This window comes from Athene cunicularia, assembly GCF_003259725.1.
Source record: "Athene cunicularia isolate RWA chromosome 8 unlocalized genomic scaffold, athCun1 chr8_part1, whole genome shotgun sequence".
In the NCBI taxonomy this organism is placed as follows: domain Eukaryota; kingdom Metazoa; phylum Chordata; class Aves; order Strigiformes; family Strigidae; genus Athene; species Athene cunicularia.
Genome location: NW_020799109.1, coordinates 29,399,485 through 29,422,416, shown reverse-complemented (window position 1 = coordinate 29,422,416; position 22,932 = coordinate 29,399,485). Strand labels below are relative to the sequence as shown.

At 49.0% G+C, this 22,932-nt stretch overlaps 1 protein-coding gene across 7 annotated transcripts; it reads right to left on the bottom strand.

Moving 5' to 3' along the window:
- Positions 1-7,991: 7,991 nt before the first annotated feature.
- RGS16 (regulator of G protein signaling 16) lies at positions 7,992-20,820 on the bottom strand. 7 transcript variants are annotated; one of them, XM_026853422.1, is made up of 6 exons: positions 19,522-19,567; positions 14,647-15,132; positions 12,876-12,977; positions 12,136-12,197; positions 10,657-10,823; positions 7,992-10,379 (listed from the first exon to the last, which is right to left on the bottom strand). In XM_026853422.1, the coding sequence occupies exons 2-6, from the start codon at positions 14,835-14,837 to the stop codon at positions 10,179-10,181; spliced, it is 723 nt and encodes a 240-aa protein (XP_026709223.1). In that variant the 5' UTR covers positions 14,838-15,132; positions 19,522-19,567; the 3' UTR covers positions 7,992-10,178. The 7 variants fall into 7 exon arrangements, with proteins under 7 accessions (XP_026709223.1, XP_026709224.1, XP_026709226.1 ...); XM_026853425.1 differs by lacking the exon at positions 14,647-15,132 and adding an exon at positions 20,072-20,819 and having other exon boundaries at positions 7,993-10,379; positions 19,522-19,622; XM_026853423.1 differs by lacking the exon at positions 14,647-15,132 and having other exon boundaries at positions 19,522-20,820.
- Positions 20,821-22,932: the final 2,112 nt, after the last annotated feature.

Genomic DNA, 22,932 nt, shown 5'->3' with positions numbered 1-22,932 from the left:
AAGATGAACCATTTGATTAAGCAGCAAATAGTGAAGCTCAGGCAGGAGTCAAACCTGACCTGGCCCCAGGCTCTCCCTCTGGCACTTTTGCGCATACGAGCAAAACCGAGGGCCAGGGAAGAGTTGAGCCCTTTTGAAATGTTATATAGCAGACCTTACACAGTACAGAAGGGAACGTCGATGCAAGTTGGGGAGGAAACTGTGACTTCATACATGATAGCATTAAGTAAACAACTCAATAGATTTGGGAAACATGTATTTGGAACTCAGGGTAGAGGGTAGATGGGCCTGTACATAACATTCAGCCTGGAGACTATGTGTATGTTAAGTCTCTTACAGAAAAGACATTGGAACCACAATGGGAAGGGCCATTTCAAGTGCTACTCACAACGTTTAGAGCCATCAAGATTAAGGAATACTCAGCCTGGATTCATTACACCCGAGTAAAGAGGGCCCACAAATCCCCATAGAAGGTTACACAATCTCAGCTAGGAAGACTACGCTTCTCACGATAAGTCTAATAATCTCCTTTCCCCAAATACCCGGTCAAAGGTTCGCTGAATGGCCATGGTCCCAGGCGTACATTAGGTATACTGAAAGCATGAGTATAACCGATACTAACTCAGCCTTAACTTTAACTACTGTAGTGATGCAGAGAACAGAAGTGTATACAAAAGGAGAGGAGGGCACACTTCCCACTGAAATGCAAAAAATAGTTTAGGATAGTGCTACAGAGACAGAAAAAAGTTACAATCATGGTGGAACATGGTCAACTTTACCTATAGGCCTGACACACATACAGTAACGACTTCTGTGTTAACAATACATGATGCAAAATGAATCACCATACACCCCATTGTAAGTCTCGGAGTCAATTACAACGGGACTCAGCTGTACCCCTTTGAACATAAGACCTGGGCTATGAATACTGGTAATAAATGGCAAGCAGTAGATCTCGGACCCTGTATCATGAAAGAACAACAGGGATTTATACATGAAAGTAATACCTTACTAACCCAGGATACCTGCTTAGACACTGACCAAAAGATTTGCCACTTTGAAGCACGCCCCAACATAGATTTGAGGACCATTGTTGTCTATACCGGAAAGGGATGTGCATGTTTAAGGACACTGTGTGACACAATAACCATAGATAGGCGAGAGAAGAAATTGATACAGCGTCTAAATTATTGTATTTGTAATTTCACCATCATCCTGGGGTGTGATTTCACTTATTCTGCCCCTGTAGTTACACATTCCCTCCCGAAAAGCAGCCTTATGGTAGCGGTACTTCCTGTCCCCATAAGGTTAAATGTAAGTCATATAGAAAGCCTATTAAAACACCCAGACTTACACTGGATACTGGAAGAAGTTAAGGAAAAAGGGCAAGAAACTTTACTCACAACCTTTCATGATGGGGAAAGGATAAAAAAGGTCTTAAAGATGGTTGAGCAGGAAGGGAAACATAATTGGTGGGATACGCTCTTCGGATGGTCGCCAACAACTACTGGAATCTTAAACACAGCCCTTCACCCAGTGGTTGCTTTATTAATATCTGTAGCAATTTTGTTGATCCTTACTGTAGCTATATATGTATGGATCTGGAAACTTACAAAACGCTTGCAAGCTATGTATGACACTTTATATCACAATCCGAGCTTTAATAGTACTAACATATTATAGGGCAAGGGAAATAGATTAAGAAGAAGATAAATAAGTAGTAAAAGAATTTACTAAGAAGAAAAGGGGGGAATGAGACGGGGAGTCTAAACAATCTTAGATTGATAGTGCAAGGCCTTCGCAAAAACAAAGGGAGGCGTATGGAACTGTTCAAAAAGACATACCAGGTTCTGATAACATTGCTAGGCTACTATCTCCTAGCCCAAAGAGAAGTCTCCTCTGGTCCTTGAAGTTGTGGGTATCAGCAACAGACTACCCAAACACCAGCACAAACTGGCCTGGCAGTCTGGTCAGAATCCAGAGAACAACTGAGGCTGCGCAGAGCGACAGGGTGAAAAGTTCATCGGCGAGGAAGAAGAGGTACTTCATCTATACGACCCCTCCCCAGGAAGCTGCGACCCCAGCCCGGAGGGTTGAAGACCTCATTGCGCAGGTGCAAGAGGAGGAGACCTGATTACCATGAGAAGCGAGGGGAGGCAGGGCTAGACTATGTATATGTATAGGCGTTTTATGAATATGCACTACATTATAACATATAAGCTGGACGGGAGCTGCAAAGGATGCACATGCTTGTGGTGGAGTGATACCCCATGCGCTCAGCGCTGAATAAACATACTCACTTTATAACGCCACAGTTATAGAGTAATTTCTCTGCAAATCAGGTATAACTTAGTTTAGAGATAAAGATGGAAGACTTAGAGATCAGGCTAGGGGCTGGAGGCCCATTAGTTAAAAGATAACTAAGATTAAATAGGATAATAGATCATAGTTGATGGGCCAGAGAGCAGAACAATATAGAAACCTTGATTAATAGAAGCTGTGAGGTTACATTTCCTGATGGAATAGGAAGACAGCCCTAAAAACTGGTCAAAACCAACCCTATGGTCCGGCCTGAGTCCAGGAGGCTGCAGAGACTGCGCAAGCAACCGAGGTAAAAAGTTCAACAGTGAGGAAGAGGAGCTACTGCATCTCTGCAACCCCAGCCCACGACCACTGGGACACACTGCGCAGACGCAACTAAGAGGAGACTGGGGCAGAACATATGTAAAAGACTTTCAGGCTCATTATAATATGAAGTGGGGATAGGTCATGCGTATGTATAAGTGTATTATGAATATGTAATGCTTTGTAGCATAAAGCCAAGACAAGGTGCCACAAGAGGTGCGCACGTTTGTGGTGGAACAATCCTCTGTGCACCTCAGCGCTGAATAAACATACCTACTTTATAACCTTAGAGGTTGTGGAGTCATGTTTCTGCAAGTCAGCAGCAAATCCGCAACGGTTTGGGAACATCCCGTGATCTCTGGATGCCGTTTCACAGAGGTTGTGTTGCCACAGAAGACCTTGACACAGCCCCACAGGGACAAAGACTGTAAAAACTCAGGGAACAATCTCAAATCTCTCTAAAGGCTCTCAAGATACCATTTTAATTCACAGAAATCTGCTGAGCTTGGCAGCAAGCTTGTCTCCCGGTTTGACCAGAGCTGGGGCACTAGCTGCCAGCATTTAACTACCCATTCACAGGCTGGAAGAGACAAAAAAGCAGAGCAGAGTCATATCGCAGGATTAAAGCCAGCAATAAAGATGTCCAAAAAAAGTCAGCGTTACAATACATAACAATATCACACCACCCAAGTACAAACGCTTTCTTCAGCATGCTGATTTAATTAAAGTAGTTCGTTATCTTGTGGTGGGAAGATGAAAAACCAGAGGATGCTAGAAATGAGGTGTTTGCAACCAGCAAGGCTGTGGCACAGGTATCCTGGGACTCTACCGCAGAAAGAATGGTTTTGCTGCTGACGATTTCCCTCTCTCTCCTCCCTGATCCAAATTGCTTTCCATAGAGTCAAAAGCTTAAACTCTTAGTCTCTGTGACAGGCAATTTATGGGGAACAGAAGGACCTCAAAGGTCTTCTAAAGCATGGAAGTCCCAGAGCTCCTCTCCACAGCCATTCCTGTAGCCTACGTTCTATGTAGTTCCTGCTGTATTTGCACTTCTGCAGAGTCCTTATTTGCCCCCTTACGCCCAGGGACTAAGATGAGCTGCAGAGACACAGTCATCAGGGAAATCAAGGGCACAATTAAGCAAATCTTCCTTTTCCTCCATACTGATGGACCTACACTGGTTTTGCAACCCATCCCCTGAGATAACATCTCTGGGCATCCACACTCTGGCCACCAGCCACAAATAAACATGAGGTAAAATGCAACAACAAAAACTGCCTGCCAAAGTCAAAATAATTTTAAAAGTAGCTATGAATAGTAGGATGTCTTTTTTCTTCATGTTCCCTGCACTTGCTTCTTTATTATATTTCCAAATGGGAACGTCCCAGGGTTTATATACTTGACCACGCTGATGTGATTTTCAGTGCTGCAACACAGCCAGGAAAAATAGTCCACAGAAGGATGCAATTTAAACACTGACAGGTGATGCTATTCATGCAGCACCATCAATCACATTTCACTTTACCATGGAGTATTTTTAAATTTTTAATCTGCATTTGCTAGCTTTTTATACTGCTGATCAATCCTCATCACCACAGACAAAAGACCAGCATATCTGCCAGCAGGATGGGGCTGGGAAGTAGAGGTGAGGGCAAAAGCAAGGCAGGCAGGGACCTCACCAAGCAGGGGACCATGTCCCAGTCCCCAGGCAAGGAGAGTAGAGCAGGTCCATCAAAAGCAACCCAGATCAACCAGAATAGGTCAAATGAGGAGCCGTGATGAGGACCTGAGCTTAAATGCATTTCCCAAGCAGCAGAAGCAGTTCCCCAGCAGCATTTCTCCCAGTTGTTTCTCATCCCTGGGTTCTCCCTGCAGGCTGAGCCCAGGTTGCAGGGGCGCTGGGTCATGCCCTCCAGCACAGGCAGCCCAGCCCCGGGGAGACAGGAGGGCTGCAGAGCCCAGCACTGCCCTCAGCGCTCCACCAGTGTCAGAAAACATCAATATTATAATTAATTAATTTTTTTTTCCCAAGGCACCCTGGAGGTAAGTATCCCTGCACACAGCTGGACCGAGTTGGCAACTTTGGCATTTAGCTGGATGTGTAGTGAGGGGGACATGAGCCATATGCAAACACGTTATGCGTGATTTCTGGTGCTTTATTCAGGCCATGAAGGTGAAAGCCGCGATGCGATATAGCTGCTCCCTCTCCGCCAGCTGGCACGGGGGCTGGCAGAATGCTGCAAAACCCTGGGTAAGGTGTATTTGAAGTGGCTCGGTGCATCCCCTTTGCTGGTGAGCTTCCTTCAAAAACATATTTAAACAACACTTTATAGCATTCATTTGCAGAGTCTTAAAAAAAAAAATCTTGGATGTGTACGTGTAAATATACATGAACTTGCCTGTGTCTGCCTGCTGTTACGCATGTGTATCCACTGTGGCGCAGGCACACAGAAAGCTCAGCATCCGTACACCTATACACACACATCCACCTGCCCAAATACCTGCCTTTGTGGGGCCACTTGTGCACCTATGTAGGTGCTCTAAGGCCACTCCAAAGGCTGCTTGGTCCTGCTGGAGTGGGGTCCTCCAGCCTCAGGAGGAGGCAACATGGCCAAGGGACAATGCCACCCAATGGAGCTGCTGATGGGAACATGCTGGGTCCCAGGGCAGAGGGAAACGGGTGGTTTTTTCCACCAAATAAATCCATCCCCCCATCCTGGCTCATGGAAACCTGGCCCTGGAGCAAGTATGTGTCACGCCTTGGGGGGGCCAGAGCCAGCCCCCACATTTGCTCCCCGGAGCTCAAATCTTCTCTGCTGCTTCCAAATTCGCAGCCTCCGCCCTGGGAAATTTCGGTCGTGGTTTATTGGAAGAAACCGCAGCTGGCTGTGCCCAAAGGCAATTGCAGGAAGCTTCGGCTCCTCTTTCTCACTGCAGTTTTGTGGGTTGGGGTTTTCATCCCCCCAAGGCTTTAAAGGTTTTGTATATTACCACTGGGTTTTGCCAGCAATCGTGGACACGCTGGATACAAGCATGGTTTTATTGACCAAGTTTTCTCTTTAGGAAGCATCTCAGACTTGTAGAGATGAAACTATGCTGCAAATGGGATACTCTGGTATCAGCTGTGAGGGCTGAGCACTACCACTTAGGCTGAGACTCAACCTGGACCATCCATTTCTGTGCATGATGCATCAAGAATGGATGTAACTCCAAATTTCCTTCTAAAGAAAGATCAAAAAGATTTTAATTCTGAATCTTTCTTACTTTTTCTCTTGGTCAATTTAAGTATTTTCTTAACTGAGAATCAGTTTTAAATTAACTTCAAGGTGTGCAAGGCAAAATATTTTTTTTTTCAGTTAGAAGCTGCAGTTAAAAAAAAAAATATTTGTTTCTAGCTGCTTTTATACTGGTTTGCTGCTCTAAGTCTCTCTTGTCAGACTGTTTCCTGGACACCTTTTAACTAATTTTTTCCTTCTCCCCTGCACTAAGATCAGGTATACAAGCAAAATGCTGCCATTCTGAACTGTCTTAAGTAAGACAAGGCCACAATTAATGAAATAGTGAATAAAAGATAAGAGGAAGTTTAAACTGCCTTTTTCCAGTTAGGTGGATGACAACTGTAGAGGAGTTGATGTATTTTACAATGAATGACGATCCTTGGTGTGCTGGGTTTGGGTGTGTGGTGGGGTTTTTGGTAGCAGGGGAGGGGGCTACAGTGGAGGCCCCTGCGAAGGATCTTCTGGAAGCTCCCCCAACTCCAAGTGGGACCCACCTGTGGCCAAGGCCAAGCCAATTAGTGACGGTGGCTGCGCCTCTGCAATAACGTATTTAAGGGGAATCTGAGAGGAGAAGTTGCAAGGAGGACACCTCTGCAAACTCTGAGGCCAGAGGAAGAAAAGAGGAGTGGGGGGGGAGGTGCCTGGGGCACCCCCCCTGCAGCCGGTGGTGGGAGGGCAGGCTGTGCCCCTGCACCCATGGAGGTCACTGGGGGAGCAGATGCACCTGCAGCCCATGGAGGACCCCACGCCGGAGCAGGGGGATGAACCCAAAGAGGGTGGGACTCTGAGGGAGGAAGCCCTTGCTGTTGCAGATTGAAACACGTGGGAGGAACCTACCCTGGAGCAGCTCGGGAAATGCTGCAGCCCATGGGAAGGACTCACATCAGAGAAAGTTCGTGAAGGACTGTCTCTTGTGAGAGGGCCCCCACGCTGGAGCAGGGGAAGAACGCGAGGAATCCTCCGCCTGAGGAGGAAGGAGCAGCGGGGCTGGCCACAACCCCAGTTCCCTGCCCCCTGCACTGCTGGAGGGGAGGAGATAGCGAGTGGGGGAAGAATGTGAGGTGGAAGGGGGAAAGGTGTTTTTAAAATGTGGTAACGCTTCTCACTGTACGACACCACCTGTTAAGTGGCAGTGTTGTTAGTGTTTAAATTAAATTGATGTTCTTTTATTTACCTTCCCCTAATGTCTCTGTCTTTTGCCTGTGAGGATAATGGGTGAGTCACCTCTCACTGTCCTTATCTCCATTCCAGAGCCTTTTACTTTATTTTCTCCTTCCCATTGTTGAGCAGGAAGGGGTGAGTGAGTGGCTTGGTGGTGCTCAGTTGCCCTCTGGGCTCAAACCATGATACTGGATGGCTGTATGAGAAGGAACATGAGGCATTTTTAGAGATGAAGTTGCTTGTAAAAGGCTTTTTAATGGCAGAGGCTGGCTCATGCTAATAGTAATACCTCAAAACATAAATGCTCTTAAGTTACAGTCACCTGTGATGCTAACTTCTCCTTGGCAGTTCATTCAGCCTTCTCTGCTGACACAGGCCAATTAATTTTGGCTTCTAAAACATACAATCTGGAAAGACAACTTAAAAACATGTTTTGTTTGGTTTTTATTTGGAGCATTAGCATCTCTGAGCTATACTTGATGCTCCCTTCCCTGCATGACTCATGCTGCAGGGAGCCCTCCAATGCTCCTGTGGACCCTGGAGGTGCACACACCACGCACCCCACATCTGCCCTCCCAAAACATCCCGTAGGGACACAGGGGACTGCTCAGACCTCAGAGACCGACAGCACATTCTGTGACAGAGGTAGGATGTTTTCTATTAACCCCTTTAACACTAGATACATTCCCCATTTTAAGTGAATTCAATCATCAGCTGAGTTGTTGATAAAAATGAAATATTTATGGCAGCAACCCAAAAGCAGTTTTTGCGAACAGCAGCCCTTACCTGAATCCTCTCATGCTTTTAAGACAAGGGTGTCTTACTGATGCTAAACAGGTATTGGGAACAGCAGTCCTGTAAAGTGATCAGAAAATGGTGAGCAATACAAACAGTACTGAACACCCCATTGATTAATATATTCAAAACTTAACTTCTGCGTTCATTCTTGCTGTGAACTGTTTAGTTCTCTTCAATAAGCTAAATGCCATGAAGCTTCTCTCTTCACAAGTCTTCCCCTTCCTTTTCTGTCCTGACATTGCAACTTTTAAAGTGACTGTAAATGCTGCTTGAGCCATTCAACATAAGCAGCTTGCTTTAGTATGCTTCGCAAGTCATCCAAAATTAGAGTGTAAAAATTAATTAAAAGCCCACAACAAAAAAAAACCCATCCAGTCACAGTATTTTCCTCTTTACATTTTATTTTGTAATGATAATACTATCTTAGCAATGAAAACGGAACATTATGCATCATTCACTTCAGTAACATAATGAAGGTGGTTCCAGTTGTAAAAATAAATAATAAATATGAAAGCAGATAAAAATCTCCCTGTAAACGCAGCTGGGATCCACCGAGGCTCAGAGGTAGAACCAGAATGGGGAAGGTGGAAGAGGACTCAGAATAAAATCCCCAAATTCATGCTTGGTCCCTTGCTCTGCTCAAACAGCCACAAAAAGCCCAAGTGATCCTGTGCTTCAGCTAATGCTTGGGAGGGCAAAAGATAGTTCTCTTGGCAAGGAATGAGTACCAGTGGGATAAAGACCTCAAGGTTTGCTTTTTAGGGATAAACAGAGGCACATGTGGCAGCCTCAGGCTGTCTCAGTAGGAAACGATGCTGGTGGCACTTTCCCCTTCCCCGTGACCCAGCACAGGATGCCCATGGGTTGCCCATCACCCACCCATGTGGCTGCTGGCACCATTTCTGTCAAATGGGACCCAGAAATCCCTGCTCAGAGGGGCTTTCTGAAGAGCTCGCCCCACAGGTCTAAGCAGATGAAATGTCCTGTCGCTCCCCTGAGACACTGAATTCATGGCACACGTCACTGTTTCATCGGCTCCCCAGGTTTCTGGTAAAGTGCTATGGCTGCTGACTGGTTTCACCAGCCAAGGGAACATCAAGCCCAATTTTAAACCAGGGGAAAGCCCCAAGCTTTCTCCCATATGTAAAAAAAAATAAGTTTTCAACAGGATCACTCACTCAAGTGCCTGTTTTACATCACTATTCTCTGTCTAGGACAAGCTGCTAGTCTATGTGCTAAGTTGCCATCCACATCTTTTAAGGGGAGAAAGGAAACACCACAAACTTCAAAGCATCCTTTTACTGCCATCAGTGGTCCTCCGAGCTCACGGGAAACCTGCCACCTTAGACCCCTCTTGCAGCCCTTGCCAGACTGCAGCTCTTCCTGCTGCTATTTCATACCTTGCTCCATGGTCATGATACAGATCTGTCTGGTCATCTCTCAAGTTATTATACAGAAAAGGTTGGGAGGCATGCTAAGTGCTACAATATCTGAAATAATTTAATTTACAAGCTCCTCGGAGCAAGGGACGTGTATGCGTTCAGCAGTGCTCTTGTAATAAATATATCTATAATCATAATATTAATGATAAAATAAATAAAAATAATAGTAATAAGGAGTTATGCATGTGACCTAAGATTATGTGCAATCTAAAGGTCGTGTAGCTTAAGCAAAGGATAAAAACATCACTGCTAGGGATGGACTGTACTGGAAGAAGGCGTAAAGCTTTGCTGCAGAGCATGCATAGGAAATGACAGAAGGGATCTCAGGATCAGAAGGCAGGCAGGCACAGGGTCCCTCCAGCTGAAATTGCCACGTAGTCTTTGGGCTTTTATTCTGGCCATTCCCTCACAGGAAAAGCCCTGTGGGAAGGCCTGGGGTAGTTGCCCCAGACACAGCGGGAACTGCAGGCTCCTGTGCTGGCTCTGCAGCCAGTGCCTGATGCTGCAGGTCAGGGGCAGGGTCCTGAAAGCAGGTGGGAGCCCTCCAGTTACAGATGCTCAGGGGAATCCAGTCTCCTTCTCCTGGGCTTGCAACTCAAATCCAATTTCTTTCTGTCCCTGTGGTGGTGCAGGTCTGCAGCCCTGCTGCAAGGGGAGGCATCGGGTTCCCACCCTCTCCGCTCCTCCAGGGAGGGAGGACTTCTCTTCCCAGCAGTTCAGTGGGAAGTGGGAAGCACTTGGGGTCCTGGGGATCCTGCTAAAATGCCAGGACTTCAGCCAAAACCCCAATGTATGGACCTCAGCCCTTGCAAACCGTCTCTCAACCTCTGCCTGGTCCCCCAGCTCGTCCCCCTGCGGCGAATTCAGGCTCGGGTCAGGTATGTGACCTCTTGCTGATGCCGCGGCTGGTGGCCTGTTTGGTCATATCTTGGTAGGAGGCAGACTTCAGGAAGCGGGGGTAGGAGTCCTTCTCCATCAAAGTGCGGGTCTTGGCCTGGGCTTCATTGAAGCAAGTGGAGGTGGCACCTGAGAGGTTCTTGCGGGTGATCTCCCTGGTTTCGTGGTCGATATTCACCTACAAGAAAGCAGTATCCACAAACATTAACTCAGCATTAACTGCCCTCCCATGGTGGCACAAAAACTGTTTTCTTCTTCAGATGAGGGTGAAGATGCTCACAAACATTTATATCCTTTCATGTTGGTAGGCCATATGATGACAGAAATGAAAGCTGTCATGAACAGGAGCACAACTTCTTACTGTGCTGAGACCACTTTTGTAAAACCCACCAGGGTATCTTATCCCTTTCCCACCCTATTTGATGCCACAGTAAAGAGGCAGAAAATGCTCTCACCTCCCTGGGTGCCTCACTTTGGACAAACTCCTCAAAGATCCTGTTGGCCTTGGAGGCCAGCTTGGTTTTTGACCGGGTCTTTTTGAAGTCCTCGCACGCCAGCCAGAAGTCAAGGTTCTCCTCACTGAACTCTGTCTTCAGGAAGGTGTGGAAGGCCGTCACCCCACCTGGGGAGGGAAGAGAAGAGCTGTTAATGGGGCAGAAGCAGGAGGAAGAGGACCACTGCCAGACGTGGCGCTGCCCAGCAAGCATCACCCTGGGAGCTCAGTCCATGACATCTGCAGATTTCTTTTCCCTCAGGGCAAATTCCACCCTCTAAGACGCTGCTAATTGGCCTCTAGACTCCAATAAAATTCTTTCCCACAGACAAGTAATCCTCTGGTTTTATTTATCTGACCTTTCTGTAATGAGGCTTCAGAGTATTTTCTTTACAGCTTCGGAAAAGAGCTAATTCTACCTAAGGAGAAATTCACTGACGTATCAGTATGCCTGCAGGAACCGAGCAGTGATGGCTTTATTTTTATTTCTCAGCTGAGATCTAAGGGGAATGAGATGCTGAGGAGTATGGGAGAGCAATTGCAGCAAAGATTTCATAGTCAGGCTGGGGGGATGTATTAAGTTACAAAGCCAGAGATGCTTGTTAGCCACCACAGCACGTGAAAAAGGCTGGAAAAAAAATACACCTAGCTGCAGACTAGCACTGTGGAAGAACTTTCTCTTGCTATGGAATAGCTTTTAAGTAATACAAAAGTACTTGTCTACAAGTTTGGCACTTTTACCATTGTGCACCTGCTGTAAAGCTCAGTGTAAGGAAGAGATGATGTGTGGGACTCAAAAAGAGGTCCCCTCTTCAGGTCCGGAGGTACCATCTGCATGGGGGAGAGGGAGACAGCACCTTCCAGGAACCCTGTGCATCACCATATGTATAGCAAATATTGGAGGGGGAAATGGCTATGTGTAACTCAGTAAAGCAGCTGAATTCCTTCTCCCTGTGGAAGAGCGATCCTCAGAGGCATAGGACAGAGGGCAGCAACACAGTTTTCTGAGCAATAACAGCCTGTGGGGAGGTAGCTGTGTTGATGTGCAAAGGAGGACACTGCGAGCACTCTGCCTTCTCCTGAAAGGGACTGTCTGGGCACGGAGTGATATTGTTCCGATGCACTGCTGCATGCAGGATGCTCACATCGATGCTCCTGTCCTGAGGCAGCAGCAAGGCACTGCAAGAGCATGCTTGTGCCCCGTAAAAAACACCCAGCCAGAAAAAAAGGGCACAGCTTCACAAGCTAGGCAATGAGCTCCATGCATCAGCTCTGTCAGGGCATAAAAGGGGCCTCTTTCTAAATCCTAAACCATTTTGTTTGAGGAGGAAACATGATTTCCTCATACACTGGCTGCAGGCATACAGTCACCCCCTTGCTCACTGGAAGCATGCTTGTCCAACACACTTTCACCAAGAGAAGAAAACAAGATCCTACTTACTTTTACTCTTCAGGAGCTGGTCAAAGGACTCCCTCCATTCGAGTACCTCATGTGAGGAGTCTCTAGAAAAGACAAAAGGATGTAAGGCTTGCTGTTCCACTGACAACACTTCTACCCTGCTGCAAAGGATGGGAGCACTTCAGTCAAGCGGCCTCATTAATGGGAGACACGGCAAGAAGGGAGGCAGTGGCACCCAGTAGAAAACCAAAGTAAGACCCCAGTATCCATTACCTGTGGATTCGCTTTCCTTTCTCCCTTTCTTTTATCTTCCCCGATGGCTCACCAGACCTCAGCTCCATAGTGCAGCTTTGGCCAGGTAGCTTCACCAGAGGAGACTCAGAAAAGCCTTTTTCTGCTGGTACAAGCCCAGCAGAGTCTCCTCTCCAAGAGGACACCCTTTCCTCAGCAGCAATATTTAGTATTTTAGTTTTTAATGCTGCCTGCATTCCTCAGGGGTCCCAGGTATTGGTCTGAGACACCAGCAACTATAGAAGCCCTCTGGGTTTCTTGCCTATTGCTAAGGCCGTGCTCTCTCGTGCCTAATGCCAGAGCATCAGTTCCCCCATCTGATTTTATAACTGGTGGAGCTGGGAAGTGATCCGCCTTCCCTCCCTGATGGGGTGGGACCATGGGGAGGGTGAGCTGCGCTTTCTTCTCTCTGCTGTGCATCCCCCAGGAGAGTCTGGTCCACAGGGGACCTGTCTTAGGCTGAAACTGGGACATGGCACTGCTTGGCTTACCTCCATCTGGAGCCCAGCTGCAGCTTGCTGGAGGTCCTGATCCTGTGTCCCAGCTCCGGTTTATGAAGCAGGATCCCTAAGCGGGTCTTCAGATCCTTGGCTCTGGAAGAGAGGAAGGGGAGAGGTGGGACTGCTAGGCCACCAGATTGCTGCCACCAGCCCCCTGCCTCACAGGGGCTGCACCCTAGACCCAATACAGCTTGGAGGTGCAAACCCTCACTCCTCAGCTTCAGCTGCTTCTTTGCCTTCTGATGTGCAAAATAAATGCTCCCCCGATTGCTTTTTCTGCTCCCTGGCAACCACGCTCAGGAGTGCATTAAGCCCAGGGGACTGCTTCCTCCTGCTTGCTTTCCAGGTAGCACCACGTGCATTTATAAAGCTTGGCCAGCTTTTTCCTCTGGAGCAGGTAGCAGAGCAGCTGCTGAGTGCTTAGCTAGAGCCCCCGCAGCCCTCCCCACCCCCCCCTCAGCTCTCCAGAGCTAACCTGGCTCCTTTTTCCATCCCCCTTTCCCAGCAGTGCTACACTGCTCTCAAAACACTGGAAAAACAGAGCGAGTGCTGGAGCATCTCCCTGCTGCGAGGCTGCTGCAGCAATGTTGATGCTCCCCTGCTTTTTACTTTTCTGGGGTGCCCCTGAGTCACCAGGAGCCTGTCACCATGCCACAGAGATGGCTGTGCTCCCCAGTGGCACCTACCCCATGCCTTCGAGAGCCAGAGAGCCCAGTGGCAGCACGATGCTCCTGTGCCAGAGCCCGCTGTGCGAGTGCCCAAGACGCAGCTGCCTGTCACCGTGGTTCTGCAGCAGTAGCACGGAGGCACCTCCCTCCCGGGAGGTCTCTGCAACACTACGGCAAAAGCCGCTGCTAAATTGGCTCCTCTCCCCGGAGTCCCCCCAAGGCAGCCCACAGTCCCACTGTTATTTGTGTGCTGCAGCTCATTCAGGCATCCCAAAGCGCTCGTACAAAAATAAGTGTTTAAATGTCAAGCCAGCAGCGTTGGGGCTTTGTAGCCATGTTTGGCAGGAGGAGCAACATGTCACTTAACATTTCAAGTGTGTTGACAAAAATAGTCCTGCTGCTGTCAACTCGAAACAAGTGCTGCAGAAATAGAGACAGAGAAACAACCCTTGTGCTTGTATGCCCAGACACATGCAGGGCAGCCCTATCCAGCCTCCTCTCCCTCTGCATGTTTTACCTCTGTGTTCCCCTCCTGGGGAGCAGGACGGATACAGCCAAAACAAATTACTTGGCCCATCCTTTGCTGTGTGTTTCCTTGTGGTCTGCACCCCAATTTCTACAAAAACATCATGGCTACAGCAGCAGAGGCTGACCCAGCCGCTCCGAAGTTAGGTGCATCTTTTCCAGCTACCCCTCTGCCATCCCAGAACTGCAGCACAGATCCCTTACCTTTCCAGGCAAGCGATGGGGAGCGCGGCTAACCCCCGGCACATGCTGAGAGCTGGGCACCCAGGCACCCAGCAACTCATCAGGTCCTTACAGCAGTGGCGTGCAACAGGCAGCTGCAGCACCACCTGCACCCGAGTCGTGTGTTGTCAGCTGGGAAAGCAGCAAGGAGCCGTGCTTTATATCGGGTGGGAGGCGGGAGAGCTGGGAGGGGTACTCAGCATCGCTCCAGCCTCCAGCCAACCAAAAACTGCTCTGGCAGCACCCAGTGAAGATAACGGCTTAGGTAGGTTTCTTTTGTGCTGTTAAGGGAAGGGTGAGTGGGAGGCTGAGGCTTGTCCTTGAGCATCACAGTCATAACTGCTTACTCGATAACAGGAAAAAACAGGCTCATTTCCACCGACGTGAGGAGCTTGCTGAGTAACTGCCAGCGGGCACGCAGATGAGGAGAGCGAGAGGGACAGGACAGACGCCGTAACGCACAGCAATTCGTCAGCTCTGTCCTGCTGCCCGAGGACTTCCAATGCTCCCGGCAGTGCAAGGGCTGGTGTATCAGCATCGCAATGGCACACTTTTCCCCAGGTGGTTTAAGCAGGAGATGCCAGTCCCTAGCAGAGTCAGGCTCTTTTGCAGTATTCCAGGGGCAGATGCAAAGACTGGAGGAAGGGTTTGCACTCCCCAGGACAATGCAGTACTCCCTGTCTTGCACTGCAGATAGAGCAGAAGGGTATAATGTTTCCACATCCACCACAAATTACACTGCCAGGCCACAGCTAGTACAAATAAGGAGACTGATGTCTGACCCTACATGCTGGCAGCAGTTTCACTTCTTCATCCCAAATTCTTTGCTGGGTCTTGTCTCAACATAGAAAAGGAGAAAGGATGCACATCAAAATGTCTGAGCAAAGCATCTGGTAAAGGTGGATCCTGATGAAAGCTGAAGATGGAAAGAAGAGACTAAACACAGGGGAGAGGTTGGAAACTGGAGGGGAAGGACTGAACCAGCAAGAGAAGGATGAAGAGAAGGAGTTAAATGAGTGTCAGACTCAGTGCACCAGCACCCCCAAGAGCTGGTGCAACAAACAGAGGTCCATGACAGCCAACAGGTTCCCCACACCAAGGTCAGGCTCACACAGGGCCTAGGGAGCTGCCCTCCCTCCAATTCCTGTCTGTGGAGCTGGGAGGGAGCTCACCACAGTGGAGGAGCAACTCTAAACTCCCCTGCCCACAGCCATCCCAGGGCAAATTTCTGCCACCTCCACCCCTCATTTTCTCTTTTTCCTCCCCTCTTAATCCATGCTATTACCAGCTCTGCAGCCAGCACAGACATTTTTCCAGAGCTCAGGTTGTCTCCTACTCTTGCTGCCTGCATTAAGCATACATGGGACACTGCCAGAGTGTCTTGTCAGTGGGAGATGAGCCGTCCCAGGGGAGGTGGCAGCACACAGCCATTTCAGTCCCAGGCTGGAGAGAAAGGTTCCTCCTGAGCTGCCTTTGGGAAGCAGAAGCATGAGGATATCAGGACAAGAGACTTTCAGAGGAGATTAAGTACCTCAGCTCCCTCAAACTGTAATGGGGACTTCTGCCTTTTTCCCACTGCTTAGAAAAAGCCACTGAATTGCCTTGCCCATGGCTAGCCAGAAAAGATGCATCAGGACCAATGACCATATACACATTTTTAGCTCCTGTCTCAGCTTTAATGACAAGAGCAGCCTCTTTCCCAAAGGCTCTGGATTTTTTTTTCATTTGAATAAACACATTTAAGGCTTCTTGGTTAGCAGATACGCAGCTACAGATAAACACTTGGAGCTACAGAAAGTTCTTGTTCATGTCTTCCATGTGCCTTAAAGCCGTGATTAGAGCTGTGATTCTTGCTGTGGGTTTAAGGAAAAAAGGGTAAGAGTAAGGGTGAGAGGGCTGTAAGATTGCCTTTGCCTGTACAGATGCTAGGAAGGTCTCTGCATGCCCACAGCATGGTCATCACTTGATTTAACACAGGTTTTGGAAGTGCTTGGCCACATCAGCCTGGTGCTCCACCCCAGCTCACTGCCATGCTGGGAGCACTGGCGTCACAGTGGCAGTGCCATGCTGACATGAGTATGGGCTCCTGGTACCTGCAGGAGAGGGTCACATCCTCTAAAGGGTACTTTAGCACTGGCCATGCACCCATACCCTCTGCACTCACCTCCCAGCTGTAGGGGTTGGCCAACAACAGCCACAGGCCTGGGACGGCAATGACCCTTCTCCTACATCTCCATCTCCTCCCCAGTTTTCTGCACAGATGCAGTGCTCAGCGGTGCCCAGACATAGCGTTGTCTCACTGCTTTGGGGCATGCCTGGAGTTAAGCAGGACTTCATCTGTATCTTTTTTTCCCCTTTAAAACCATGCTCATGTGCTGTGGCTCTTTCTTCCACCTACAGATTTGCAAATTCACAGGATGCTCTGGTGACTCTTCCCCAGTATTCAAGGCACCCAAGTGGGTTATGCTGAGAGGAAAACCTCCAGGAGGACAGGCATGTGTTACAGACATACAGATGACTTCTGACAGCAAGTACATGGTCCCCAAGACAGCTGCTGTGCTGGGTACCACATTCTGTTTGAAGCAGATGAGGAAATGTAACTGTATGGCAAAAACACAGCCAGGACAGCAGCAACAGCCATGGCTCATGGTAGAGGAACATGGATGACGCGAGCCAGAGTGGAGAACTCTGCACATCTCTGCCCTAGTGTGACAGCCTGCACTTTGCTTCAGCCTCTGTCTCCCCACTGCATTTTCCCATAGAAATAAGGTGCCTTGGGCAGCTGCGTGTGTAGTTTTATCTTGTTTTATCTTGAACGAGTACGCAGCTCTGGGATATGGTACAGTGCCAGTACCACGCATGTGGGTCTGAGCCCAGGCACAGGAATGGGATCAGGCTGTTCAGGTGATGTCCTTCCTGCCAAGGCCAGGACAGACCCTCTGCCGGCTCTGCCACGGCCTCCAGCCCTCTGCACAAGCCACTGGCTGGCAGCTGTACTCCCTTGGGGCAGCTCTTTTAACTCTCCCCTTCGATGGGGTAGGAGATGCTGTTCAAGAATAGGCAGCTCACCAGCGTGGGATGCAGTATTTTATAATGCAGAGCTCTTCAGCAGGGTTATGCAATAGCCTCCAAGCCCAACGACGTATGTGTACTCAGATGTCTTTATGCCGCTCTATATCTAATTTAATTACGTGCTTCCTGTCTTATTTAGCTTAGCAGCCTCCTGCAGCTCCAGCTCAGTTGCCTGTATTATCAGTCCTTGTTTTGGAACACAAAAAAACCCTCATTTATGTTGCAATGCTGGGTGCCGATCTCCCTTCCTGTAATGGTGCTGCAGCCTTGCTAGCATGAAACCCACCTCCCATCCATGGGGAACAGGCCTCTCGGGGTTTAATTTCTACCAGGGGGATCCTGGCAACCCAGACAGGGTGCACTGGGGGTACCCTGCATACTTGGGCTGGGAGATGACTGAACCACGGAGGCACTTGTGGTGGAAGAGCTGCATCCACAAGCCACCCTTTGCCAGCACAGCACCAGCATTTGCAGAGGCATAGCTACCAGCTCCCTCATCAGAAGACAGACACAAAACCTCTTAGCCCCAGGTATTGCTGCTGTTGTTTTTGGATTAGCATTTGTGGAAGTGTCAGCAACCTTGAAAAATAGGAAAATATAGTTTTCACAGCCCCAAAACTACACAAATGAGGTGTTTAACTAGGAAACAAGGAGGGAACAGTGACAGGGTGAAAAGTATCCTTGCACATGTGCCTCAAAGCACAGACAAGCTCCAAGAAGGGTTTCTAGTTGCAGATATTTTTATATGTTTGGGTGGAATAAGAAGGGGAGGATACAGAAATGGATGGGAAGGCAGGGCAGGGAGGAAGAGGAAAAGAGGAAGATCCAGAGTGAGGCGCACTGGCAGGGTCTCGTTGCATTGCAGATGTAGGCCAGGCAGGCTCACTGAGAAGCCTGACACCTGATTTCTCCCAAATTAACAGGGAACCTCGGAGGTGGCAATCAGGAATGGTAAAATCTGAAAACAGCACCACATGCTCCCTGCATTGCTTCAGCAGAGACTGCCAGAAGCCCAACAAGTCCCCTGGAGCAGTCCGCATGAAATCAGGGAGATGCTGAATGCAAAGGACTAGAAGGGAAAGACTTAAAGGCACTGCTCGTGTTGCACAGCCCTTTCCTCCACCAACAAGCTGTTGTTAAGCTCTGGTTGTGTTTAAGGAGAGATGTCAACAAAGAAGATGATGAAAGGGGTGCTGGTAGGGAATCACCCATAATGGGAGGTTGCTGCTGTGCAGGCAGGAGCATGACATCACTCAGAAGCTGGTGATGGTGGCCAGGAGGAGCAGGGAAGCCACCGAGGCTGTGACAGCAGCGGGGTGTTTGCAAGGAGCCCTGTTACAGGTGGGTATTGGCCACAGGAAGAGTTTATGAGGCAGGGATGGTGAAAGGCTGCTGTGGGATGCCATGTCCACATGGTTGCATGTGAGCCTTGCTCCGATCCGTGCCTCCCCACCCAGGGTAACCCCCACCCCACAGCAGGACAGGCAGCTGCCCACGCAGGCAGCGGTCCTTGTCCCTTGGTGGCCTCTGTGTGACAACAGGCCCTCAGCCTAACCCACAGGGCGCTTAATTGATTCCCAACAAAAGCTCACTCTGCGTTCACATGAAGCATGAGAGGAAATAGCTGCTCTGGAAATTTGTAGCAGTGCGGAAAGAAATTATTGAAATAAAAAAAAATTAGAATTACAAATGAGCTTTTCAAGGGGCAGCTGTTATCCACTCTGCTCATGTGCTTTCTTTGCACAGTGCCGAAGCACATCTGCGTAGGGAGAGGTATCTGACAGCAGGTATTTTTAATCTTCTTTTTCTGTTCCTGGCACCTGCTCTTTAAAGCCACTGAACAGCAAAAAAGCCCTAACAAAGACGATGGCTAAATATATCTTAACTAAGAGGAGAGACAGAGCAGCACTAATGGCAAATCCTTCCTTGGATGCATGCAAATTGTTTTGGCTCAGAGACAGGCTTAGAAGGAAGAAGCAGCAGATGAAAAGGAAAAACAGTAAGAGAAGGGAATTAGGGCAAAAAAATGGGGATAGAAAAGAGACAGAGGAACTGTTAAATTCCACCGCACCAATTTTCAAAGAAAAACAAGCTCAATTAATTTTTGTTTTTAAATATAACCCTGTGCAGATCATCCAGCAAACACTCACCTTTTGGCAGGGAGGGTGGGCTGTGCACCAGGCGAGGAGTGCCCTTGGTGTCCCCTGGGCTTCACAGGATCCAGGTCACTGCTCTCCTTCACTTGCCAGACCTGCTCAGGAGATGCTCTGCTTGGCCTCAGCACTTTCTCCAAGCAGGCAGCAGCCTCCATTGTGTTGCTGCAGCCCCACTCTGCAGCAGATAGCCTACCATGCAATTTTCTACTAACACTCAACCAACCTCCCTCGGCTGCCCTCACTCTAGTCTTTACCCCTGCTAACACCTCCCCTTCCCTCTTTAGTACCTGGGATTGCCCTCAGCTGCTTGCCCGACCCTTCCTCAGCAAGCCCAGGCTCCTCCAGACTCCCTAAACTGGCCCTTGGGACTCACCGAGTCACTCTGAGTTCTCCAGCTCTTGCTGCCCATCTCTAGCTCATGCATTCCCTGGTCCTCAGATGTGTTCTCCCTCCCTGATGAACCAGCCCTTGCCTTTCCTGTTCCTTACTTGTTCACCCCCATCGCTACTGCCAGCCCTTGCCCTGGGGTTTGCCAGAGACTCACCAGCCTATTCCTGCTCATCTCTTCCCAGTTTTTTCCCCAAGGATGGATCAAGCTGAAAACGTGATGCAAGCTGCCTGCTGGAGCCTGAGGCTGCTTTTTATAGCCTGGAGAAAGGATTTATTTGCTCCTCATGGCCTGATCATGTTGGATCCATCCACTTGCTCTTTTTTCTGGGAGACCTTGCTTGTGAGTTCTCACTGCTGGTCCTGGTACGGGCAACAGACTCGACACTTTCCATGCCTGTCAATAAGGCAGTGTGATGGAAATGCTGCCAGAGGGGCAGGTGGGAGCTGTGCCACTGCAGCACCATGTGTGTGGCAAAGACTGATGCCCCAGCTGTGCCACCTTCGCCACAGCCACTTCTGGCTGTGTGTCAGTGGGTTTAATGGGCCGATAAAGAGCATTTGCTCCAGAGCCATCACCACTTCTCCCTGCAGGACAGCAAGATGCATATGGAGGTTGTTGGGCTAGAGGGAGCCAATTGCTGCCTTGGCAGCCCTGTGTCCCCCTGCATGGTTCCGGCAGGGAAAGTGCTTGCTTTTCCATTTTCCTAAACAAGAAGTTACCTGGTGCTGCTGCTCGGGCTGCAGCAGAATGAGCCCATCCCCTTCAGGAAGGTCCTACAGATTTACATGTGTTTCCACGAGGTACCCAGTTCAGGGGAGTGGGTAATTTATCTGCAGTGGAGGGCTGCTCATGCCACCCATCTGCACCAGTCATCACTGCTCTCCGTGCTGCCGGCGTCCCCAGGCCAAAGCCAGCGCTCCTGCTCCCGCTCGTCTCTGACCGCAGCTACTCCTGGGGCAGATGCCAGCAGCCCCTCACTGCAGGGAAGCTTTGCTGCAGCCTCCTTCAAGAACAGCTGCTCCTGACACGGCTTGTCCTCAGGTTCTCAGTTTTGGGGTCTGGGGTGGGCAATCCGTCACAGGCAGCAGTGGGGTGTACCCAGAGAAGGACAGCAATGCACTGGTGGAAGGCTCTTCAGATTTACCTTCATTGTAGTCTCCTAGATCCCACTGGCAATATTTCTGACTCGTCTCCCCCAACTGTACCTCCAGAGAGACTGGTTCTATGTTGCTTTGATGGAAGAGACTGCTTAGAGTTAACACGTCCCTTCTTTGCTGCCCCATCCAGCATGTCTGCACCAGTGAAACCAGCACACGGAGGATGAGGGCGGGGTCTGAGAAGGCACAGGCTTCTCCCATCCTTCTCCCTGCTCAACAACTTTTCTAGGAGACACCCTTTCAGCTCTGGGCTCGCAGTTCCTGAGTTCCTCTCCATGCAGGAAAATGTGCTTGACTTGCACCTTTTCAGACATTCAGGCAGAGAAAAAGTAGTTTCAGGCTGTTTATTATGTCCTCATGGTCTCTATACAGGTGAGTAACACTTTACAATGAGGTGACATGACTCAGGGGGGATATCATTGCTGGTTGGACATTGGTACAGCTGAGACACTTCTCCAGCTTATTAGGGAAAGGTGAGCCTAACAAACAAGCAGCTAATGCTGAGGGAAGGTCAAACGAACCTGAGCCCATGCCTTCCTCTGAACGGGAAGGAATCAGACTGAACAGCCCACGTGTCCTGCCCAAACAGCTCCTGCTGTTACCTACCAACACCAGCATCATCCAGACACTGTGGAGGAAGTTATAGCATCAGGACTTAATTAAAATAAAAATGTGGCATAGAGAAGGTCTTAAAAGAGCTGGTCTTTCTACCCAGTAGCTGGTGTCTCACTTCTGAGTTCATGCTATAGAGTAATGCCCTCCTAAATCTCCTCTGAGCCATCCCAAAGTATGTTTCCCAAGGAACAAGACATCTTTATTATTTAAGACAGCCTTATTCAGTGCTTGAGTTTGGAGTTGGGTCCTCAAGGCCCCTTCCTGCTGGTGAGACACTGCCATCCCACCAACGATGAAGATGCCAGAGAGCTTAAAGAAAAATCTGAACTCTGCATGTCTGACTTGGGTTGCTTGTAGAGAAGGGGGAAGAGAGGTTATAGGAGGATGAGATACTTTGATCACTGTTTTTAAGGAAAAGGTATCTACTCCGGGAAGTACTTGTACCCTGCTCTCTTCATTACCAGTAGTCCCGCAGAGGACTGCATGTCAACATAACGCAAGGTGCCTCCTTCCCCTGATTGCTTTTTAGCTGGCGATGGCAGGCACTGATAAAGTGACATGAAGACATTTTTCTTAGGATAACGCCGTTATCTATGTTGTAAATGCAAAGTCAAGCAGCTCTTCATCCGTCGTGTTTTAGATCCAGCCTGGGGCACACAGCACATGATGCAAACTGGGAGGTGTGGGGCTACTGGAGACAAGTGATTCACACCGCGGCTGGTCCCCAAACCTCCCCGGTACTCCACGTCCCTCCAGAAGCAGTCACTGCCTTTTCTTTTATGCCTCTTTGCCAGAAATGTTGGGTTTTTTTCAGTAAGAAGCTCATCCCCTTTTGCTACCTCCCTCCCATGCCCTCAGTTCCCCGAACTCCAGTTGAGTTTACTGCAGTCTCAAATTAGAGATACATCCCTCCAGTAAAACCAAGAGGAGGCACAGAGCAGGACAACTGACTTCACTGAGCAAATACAACACACACACCTTTATTTACACTTTTTTTTTTTTTTTTTATATATCAGAAAGCCAAGAGGAAGCACAGCTGTGACCTTGCCAAAGCAGCCGCTGCCTCTGCGCAGCACGGCTGCGCTCTCCACTAGCCAGCCCCTGCCACAAGCACAGCACGTGGAGCGTGGATGGAAGAAGACAACACAATACTAGGGACAAGACAAGCCTCTGCAAAGCCCAAGAGGTGTGTGGTAGAGAAAAGCATTCTGGTCTAGCAGCAAAATGTACTTTAATTCCAGT

Bases quoted from the DNA above. Each gene is read 5' to 3' on its own strand.
- RGS16 (XM_026853422.1), bottom strand. From the start codon at position 14,837: ATGCTGATACACCAGCCCTTGCACTGCCGGGAGCATTGGAAGTCCTCG. The intron at 12,978-14,646 runs GTAAGCAGTTAT...CCTCTCTTCCAG, and splicing joins CTGTTTTTTCCTGTTATCGA to AGCCAAGGATCTGAAGACCC. The intron at 10,380-10,656 runs GTGAGAGCATTT...GCTTTCTTGTAG, and splicing joins AAAGTGAGGCACCCAGGGAG to GTGAATATCGACCACGAAAC.